This window comes from Myotis brandtii, unplaced genomic scaffold, assembly GCF_000412655.1.
Source record: "Myotis brandtii unplaced genomic scaffold, ASM41265v1 scaffold280, whole genome shotgun sequence".
NCBI lineage: Eukaryota > Metazoa > Chordata > Mammalia > Chiroptera > Vespertilionidae > Myotis > Myotis brandtii.
The window spans coordinates 39,760-48,519 of NW_005360677.1; the positions used below are offsets into that span (position 1 = coordinate 39,760).

The window sequence follows — 8,760 nt, forward strand, 5'->3', positions numbered from 1 at the left end:
AATGATGTGGCTACTGCCATGAGCAGTCGACGGAGACATTCAGGAACCTTCCAAGTTACATGGGCAGAGTTTCTATTTACATGATAAAATCGGCCGATGCCTGTCAGTTGCTTCACAAAAAGTGAGTCGCAGGGGTGCTAAGCAGAGAACTGGGACTTGGTCGGCCGGAGGGATAAGATCCTGGGCGGTCGGCTCTCAATGTGGCGTACTTGACCCCGACTTCCTCAGATGACTGAAGGCCAAAGACATGGTGAGAAGGGGGTCACTGGAGCCTTGAGGTCCTGCGCTCTGAATTTTCAGTTGGAAAACCTCTTTTCAAGGCAAAAAAATACCAAAGAAGCTGCAGGCCTTTGAAGACAGTTGAAGAATAGCTGCAGGCTAACTCTAAGGAAGGAACTGTACATCCTGAATCAGAGCAGGGAGTTCTTCAAAACGACCTAGTAGCCAAAAAACACAAAAACAAAACACCCCGCAAAGCAACAACCAGCACACAAACCTTAAGATTCTTTATTTAAAGGAAATATGCTTGAGCCAGGCTACTGTGTAACCAAACAGGAAAATACTACTGAAACTTGAGTTTTTTCTGATGGCCTTCAGTCTCAGATGCTAACAAAAATGTTTGTTATTGGTGTTGTTTTTTAACCAGTCTGTACCACCACCTTCATGTTTAATTCAGAAAACTCCATTTTATGAAACTTATGGCTCTAAAGCAAGTAAGCAAGCATAACTCTCGTTGCATTAGTGTTCCCAGGCAAGGTAAATGGAGCTGCCCAGATAACACAGTCAGGTGTGCCAAAGGAGGATACCACACAAGGAACCTGGTTTGTTGAGGATCAGGTTGATAATTTGTCCTATCACTTTTTTTTAAATTCTCACCTGAGGATATGTTTTTAATGATTTTAGAGAGGAAGGGGAAGAAAAGAGAGAAAAACATCCATTGGTTGCCTCCTGTATAGTACGTGCTCTAACCAGGAATCGAACCCGCAACCTCTTGGTATACAGAACGACCCCCAATCAACCGCGCCACCTGGCCAGGACTGTCCTATCATTATTTTAGAAGAACTGCGCAATCCCTTTCCAGGCAGTTGAATGTTTCAAGCATCCTGGTTTGCTAAAGCTGACAGAATATCTAGATCTAAGAAAACCTGGCGAAGTTATCTGCAGGAACACTGATTTTCACCTATCCTACATGCTAAGATGTGTTTTTGAATGCTAATTCATAGATATCTGTATATTAGGGGAAAAGTGTCTGGTGAGCAGGCAGAGTTGGCCAAGGGAAAACAGGTCAGCTGACGGGCAGGTTGTGAATATTCCGTGTGTAACCTTAATAAAGCAGCTTACTCCCTCCACAGTGGACAGACTTGGGAACGATGTATTGTCAAGTTATTGCAGGAACAGTCCAAACTCCCTAGGTCACACTGTCTCAAGGTGACTGGAGATAAAGCCCCTGTCTAGTTCTCTGTTGTATCCATCTTTAAACCAATTAAGGGCATTGTGGAGCATTCATTCATTTCCCAAGGCAGTGCAGTGAAAGAGCCATATCCCTGGGTCAGCAATAGTTCTGAAGAAAGCAGCATTTATTACAGCACAGGCTGGACCAAGGAATGAAGAACTTTGGGCTATATTTAACTCTTTCTCTGGTCTACTGAGTACTGTTTCTGCCTTTGCCCCCTTATTTTTTCATTCAAAAAAAATGTTTACACAATACCTTCTATGTGCCAGACTCAATTCTAGGTGCTGTCTACATGACTGAACAAGAGAGATCAAGTTCCTCTCACAATTTTATGAAACTTCAGGTTCTAAAGCAGCGGTTCTCAACCTGTGGGTCGCGACCCCTTTGGGGGTCGAACGACCCTTTCACAGGGGTCGCCTAAGACCATCGGAAAACACATATATAATTACATATTGTTTTTGTGATTAATCACTATGCTTTAATTATGTTCAATTTGTAACAATGAAAATACATCCTGCATATCAGATATTTACATTACGATTCATAACAGTAGCAAAATTACAGTTATGAAGTAGCAACAAAAATAACTTTATGGTTGGGTGTCACCACAACATGAGGAACTGTATTAAAGGGTCGCGGCATGAGGAAGGTTGAGAACCACTGCACTAGAGTCATACGTGGGGCGCTTTGCTGGCACAGAAAGGAGGCGCACAAGGGACAGAGGAAGAGCTTTCTAAGTGACAAGAGAAAAATGTTTAAAAAATAACTTTTATCTACCTAACTATAAAAGTCATACGTGCTCAACAACAACACCGACAAAGAATCATTATTTCATACATGGACAGGACCCCTAACTAGCATCGGGTCACTAGACTTCCGTCCTTCTTCCTACAAATGCATCCATGCACCCATATCACAAATACGGCCCAACTCTTTTAGTTCAAACTACTTTACAGAAAGAAAAGGACTTTGAATCCACTATTTATGGTTAACAAATGCTAAAAAAAGGTAATTTCCCCAGGCCAAGAAAACAAGGGCTCTGAGGTGGAAAAAAGTCACATGAACTGAAGGTAGGCCTGTGTGGCCAAAAATGAATATAAGGTCAAGAGTAATGAAAAAAGAAAATTTCCCCAGGCCAAGAAAACAAAGGCTCTGAGGTAGAAAAAAGTCACATGAACTGAAGGCAGGCCTGTGTGGCCAAAAATGAATATAAGGTCAAGAGTGGATAAAAATGAGGTAGGGGAGGGGACAGAGGCTAGAGAACCTAGGGCATTGCATGCTTTGGGGAAAAATTGAAATTTCAATCACAGTGAGATAAGAATGAATGGATAAAGAAAATGTGATGTGTATCTATAATAATAAAAGGTAATATGCTAATTAGACCGGACGTCCTTCTGGACGACCTTCCAGATGAAGCCGGGGCTGCAAGGGAAGCCGGTGCCAGCAGCCAAGGGAAGGAAGGCCTACTCTTGCACGAATTTCGTGCAACAGGCCTCTAGTAATTTATATAATATTCATCCATGAAAAAGAATGAAATGTTGCTATTTGTGACAACATGGATGGACCTTGCTAAGTCAAATAAGTCAGAGAAAGACAAATACAATATGATCTAACTTATATGTAGAATCTTAAAGAAATAAACAAGAAAACCCAAGTTCATAAGTATAGAGAACAGATTAGTAGTTGTGGGGGAAGGGTGATGCATGAAATGTGTGAAGTGAATAAAAAGATACAAACTTCCAGTTATAAAAGCAATAAGTAGTGGGGATGTAATAATGTATGTCAATTACACCTCAATTTTTTAAAAAAATGAGATGAAACCCGCTGGAGGGTTTAAACAGAAGCTAAGCTGGCACAGACTTAATGAGGACCAATTATATGAAGGAAACTAGAGAGAGAAGCAGTCGCCAACTGGTGGTCCGCTGACCACTGGTGGTCCATGAGGTCTGAGAGGTTGGTGACCGCTGACATAGAGAATGATCAGGTTTTCTCTTGAAAGGGGCCTCAGGGACTGGGGTGAGACATATCTTGGGTCATCTTGGGGCCAAACAATAATGAGCTGACTGATACTTACCACCTCCTTTAGCCCAGTCGCCTGGTACTGGAATCCCCTGGACAACATCATGGACTTACTACGCCCACACTTAGCTGTTCCAGAGGGGAGACTCATGCCCCATTGCAGGCCCTACCTGCATTACAGTTCTTCCTGATACTGAGTCCAAATTTGATTCCTTGTGACTTTTACTCATCTGCCCCTTATACCCTCCCAGGCTCTACCAACAGCTAATACACTGCAAGAATTCTCAAATAGGTCAGTACCAGTTACAAATCTGACTTTTAACTTTTTATTACAGAAAACTTCAAATGTTCACAAAAGCAGAGAGAATAGGATAACAAATCTTTATTTACCCATGACCAACTTCAATAACAACCAACTCATGATCAATTTAGTTTCCATCTGACATGTTTAATTCCTTGGCTAACTTCATCATTACATGTCTTTTGGGTGTGGTCTGGTCTGAGAACTAGCAACTCACCGGAGACATCCCATTTCCACTAACACAGCCTGACAGTCCTGTTACATTGTGGTAGCCACATTGTTTCTCCACGGCAAAATCAACTGCCTCACACTCTCCCACCGGAACTTGTGCAGTAAGGTTTTTGGACCCAAGAGAGAGAATTTATGATGTTCCCTGTGATTTTCATCCTATCAGATTCAGTTCATCTCTTCAGGTTATTATGATCCTTTTGGACCTCAACCCTCTAATATTCACTATCCCTCCCAGCTTTTGTGACACCATAAATTCTGAAAAGTAATCTCTATCTTTACGAAGGTTAAATTGAGAAAGAATATGAACATGCATAAGAATGAATTAGAAAAAGAGTTTAGAGCTGGGAAGGATCACACAAACCTTTAGTTGAACTCCTCATTCGATAGATGAAGAAACTAAGACTCACGGAGTCTGTCTGGTTTAAGGCCATCCATTAGGTAAAGGCCGCTCAGGCTAGAGGCTAGGCCTCGAGCTCACTGCTCTGTCTGCCACCCCTTACCTCTCTGCCACCCCTTACCTCTCTGCCACCCCTTACCTCTCTGCCACCCCTTACCTCTCTGCCACCCCTTACCTCTCTAAGTCCTCAGGCGGAGGCGTGTGGTGATAGAAGATGCAGGTTATCACCAGCCAGGCTAGTGTCTGTGGACCACTGCAAACTGATTTTTTGTCGACTACCAGCAATAACCCACTCATCTGGCAAATAATTATCACATGTTGCTCTCTGCCAGACCCATTGCCCTCAATTACTTTCCAAGTTTCTCCCATCCTCAGAGATTAGGTTGGAAATCATTTTTCTCTGCTCTTTCGTAATCAATTCCTGCAGTATGTAGGACCCTAAGTGAATTAGAGTTAGGGATTTAAAAAATGTTCATAAATAATAAAGGATTCACATATATCAGAAATAAGAGTCTGTTATTCAAAAAGCCACAAAATATCTTATCTAGAGAAGACACTTAAAATATACATCTTAAAAATTCAGCACTTAAGAATGCATTTTACAATTGTTTCCATGTGAGAAACAGAGTTAAAATGGACAATAATTATAAACACAACTTCACATAATAATCTGGATAATTAATGTGCAAGAAGCATCACAATATTTCTCTGATATTTCTCTTTATGGTTAACAACCACACAAAGTCCAGATGAGCACAGCCCAGGAAGCCCCCCCAACGAAGTGGCAGTGTGTCGGGGGTTCTTCCCCTTAGGAAACAGCCCTGGGGTGGGGAGGAGCCTGGGAGCTTCACCAAGAAACGCACAATCCAGCCTCTATCCAGCCCGCTGGCATCAACTGTCAAACCACTTGCTTCTCTTTGCGAGAGGCACTCCTTTAGAAGAACCCAATAATTTCTGCTTATATTGTTCGACCAGCTGGTTGAAGCGAATTTCTGTCTTATTTCCCTTAGCTTTTTTCTTAGGCACCTACGAATGAAAGGTAAGAAAACAAAAGATAGTCAATTTCAAGCAGTAAATATCAGCTTACCCGAAGGCCACCCACAAGAAAAAATAAGGAAGTGTAGAGATCTTGTCCACCAAAAGAAGGGGACTTCCAAAGAGTGACCCTTGCAGAGAAAAAGCCTCAAAGAATCACCCATTGGTAAGCAATCAGGCCAGAATGCATAAGCCAGTGGTTCTCAACCTTGGCTGCACATTAGAATCACCTGGGAATCTTTTTAAAATCCTGATTTCTGGGCCTCGTCCTCCGGAAATTCCATAACAAAGAAACAGAATTTCTGGAGGACGAGGCCCAGAAATCAGGATTTTAAAAAGATTCCCAGGTGATTCTAATGTGCAGCCAAGGTTGAGAACCACTGGCCTAAGAGAACACACTGCTCAGGTGTTTCGGAGGCCACTCCAAATGCTCACTTGCATCTCCTCAGAGGGGAGTCAGCCAGGTGTGGATGCTTTCATTGCCCCTTCCCTCACCAAGAACAATGCACACTAGATTTCAGAGACTGAGCTTCATAAGACAGTATGCAGAGGCCGAGACTTTCCAGACACAGATTTTTTGAGGATGATGGGAAACTAATGCTTCGTATACCCTTAAAAGAAAGGGAGTAGGGAAGGAGAAAGAAAGCTTCACCTCAAATTTCAAAAACTTAGGACTACTATTCTCTCCTAAATGGAAGTAGGGCTCTTTGGAAAAATGGCTAATGCCAGGACCAGCGAAGAAATGTGTCAGATGAGCTGGGACATCTGATTGTACTAGAAAGCAAGGACAATAACAAAGACAGGGTTATCTCACAAGGACTAAGGGGTCAACCTGGCAAAGTTTCTGCTGGCCTAACAGGTATGACTGCATTTGATGGAAACACATCAAGTATATAAAAACTCAGGAATTCATAATACTATAAAATCTTACTAGTCACCATAGGAGGTTGATAGGACACCAACTCATTATTCTGAAAACTGATAAAGAGAAAAAAAAAATCTAACATTTATCCTGTCTTTCCTATAGTGTATCATGGTAACCAAAGAGTTGAAAAGTTTCTTTTTTTCTAGAATTCTACTAAAAAAAAAAAAGCAAAGGATTGATAAAATTAGAAAATCACCATTCTGCAACCCAAATTGAAATAATGGATTTATACAGCAACCCTCAATGGTGCTAAAACCATTAGGTGAGAGGTTGGTGGGGGACTTTACAAATGGAGGGATAAGGTAGACAATCCCTAAACCTACTAATGAGTTTGAGCATCACCAAAAATGAGGCAACCAGACATTAGATGCCTTATGATGTGATGCAACAGAAAGCACACAGCATTACCTAAGAAATACTTTTGCCAAGAAAAAAAACTGAACTTGAATCTAATCAAACCTCTAGATATGGCTACCAGTGTACAGACAATATGGGGTTTTATAGAAACAATTTAAATGACATCATAAGGAAGCAAAACAGCTAAACTTAAAATGTAATACATTCTAAAAGGCAAATGACCTGGTTTCTCCAACAAACTGAGAGCATGGAAAAAAGGGGGCTGACAAGGAAGACTGGATATTATTGGGGGAAGAGGGAGAGAATTTAGAGATATAAAACCAAATGTAATATGTAGACTTTGAATAATGACTCATACCAACCAACTATAAAAAAATATTTTTGAGGCAATCGGGGACATTTTAATATGGGTTGTGTATTAGATGACATTGAGGGCTTCTTGTTACTCATTACGACCATAGCTGTGTGTGTGTGTGTGGGTGTGTGTCCCCTGATCAGTTGGAGATGCATTCTGAAGTATTTTTTTGAGCAATATACATTTCCCCATAAGGCACATTTACAAGTAGAGTTTGCTTTAATGAACTGGGGGCAGGGAGTGTGTATGGAGGACAGGTAAGACAGGATAACTGTTGAAGCACAGTAACTGATATGTGGGGATTTATTTTCCTATTCTCCCCACTTTTAGGACTGTGTGCCTCAATATCCACTAAAAAGCTGCAGTCCTGAATGTAGCTGCAACTTAGAAGCCCTTTTTTTGCCCAACTAATCAAGGCACAAAGCAACTGCCAGCCCAGCAGAGCATGTCATGCCAAAGCCTCGTGCCCCACTCACCTGCTTGGGAGGTAATTTCTGCTTCTCCTGCTTCCACTGGTTTATCTGGGGCTTTGGCTTTTGGGGAGGGAGAGACTTCACTTTGCCTTTGTCCCGCAACCTGAAACAATACAGTCACGGGTCACCCTGAGTTCTTCCTCTAATTGGCACTCCTGAGGTTCTCTCAGCCAGGAAGATAAAATGCCTTTCTTACACTGGCTTTTTCTAACCCATGACAAGTCATTCTAAAAAGGGATATTGCAACAGAATGTCCTAAGGCTCAACATTTGTACATTTGGTTTTTGTTTTGGTTTAAAACCTCAAGAGAATCTCAAAAAAACTTCATTTATTTAACAAATATTTTTTGAAGATTAACTTTTGTTCATAGCACTAGTCTGTGGCCCCAAACAGAAACTGCAGGGGAACCTCAAGTCAGTGGGCCTCAGCTGACAGATGACCATCTGTACAGGAGGAAGCTCTGCAGAAAAGGAGGAAAATGGCGTGAAAGCCCGCCCTGCGAGGCTCCTCTGAGGCCCCCTCTGCAGGTCCTGTTCTGGCTTCCATGTGGTCCAGGATTGACACCTCTGCTTGTGCTTTGGGACAGGCACAGCACTAAGCATCCCTGGCATCCAAACAAAAGCCACGAAGAGGAAAAGAGCTAAGCAAAAACAAACCCTCTCAGAAGCCATCACGGTCTATGCCGTCATCCTGCATCTCACCTAACTTTGGGTCCTCGGTGTGAGGGCAACGCCAGGACCTTTCTTCTCTTCTTCCCATCAGGTAGCTCCACCTGCTCTACTTCGGCCTTGGTCTGGAATCCTGCCCAGGAGACAGAGCCCGCCTTCCCCTTCTGCTCCGAAGGGGCCTTGCTTTGCTCCCGTGTGTGGTTTTGAGCTGCTTTCTGTTGCTGGTCTTCTCTAAGCTCCGGCTGCTCCTGCTGGGCCTCACCAGTTGTGGACTTGGATTTCATTTTTTGCTGCACAAAACAAGAGACCACCATCTGGTTTCTGGATGAGGTTATGTGCTGGAAACGCTCAGCACAAGAAGATTTTAAGTGAGCTTGGTGAAGAGAGAGGAATTCTTCCAACCAAAAGGTAGAGACTACAGGAAAGTGAATACAAGTGGTTCACAGGCCCTAATATAGTAACAAATGGTTACTGAGTAGAGGCACAAAATAAATATTTTCCTTTCCATATGCAGAAACAGAGGGAAAGTACATGCATGCACAAGAG

General features: G+C 42.4%; 1 protein-coding gene across 1 annotated transcript in view; it reads right to left on the reverse strand.

Moving 5' to 3' along the window:
- Positions 1-5,195: 5,195 nt before the first annotated feature.
- Positions 5,196-8,760, reverse strand: part of RBM28 (RNA binding motif protein 28) — a gene marked incomplete at its 5' end in the record, with an annotated part of 31,712 nt that continues 28,147 nt past the window's right edge. Inside the window, 3 exons of the mRNA XM_005868915.2 lie at positions 5,196-5,427; positions 7,550-7,649; positions 8,248-8,504. Of these exons, the coding sequence (XP_005868977.2) occupies positions 5,293-5,427; positions 7,550-7,649; positions 8,248-8,504 (492 nt within the window). The remainder of the gene's footprint in view (positions 5,428-7,549; positions 7,650-8,247; positions 8,505-8,760) is intronic.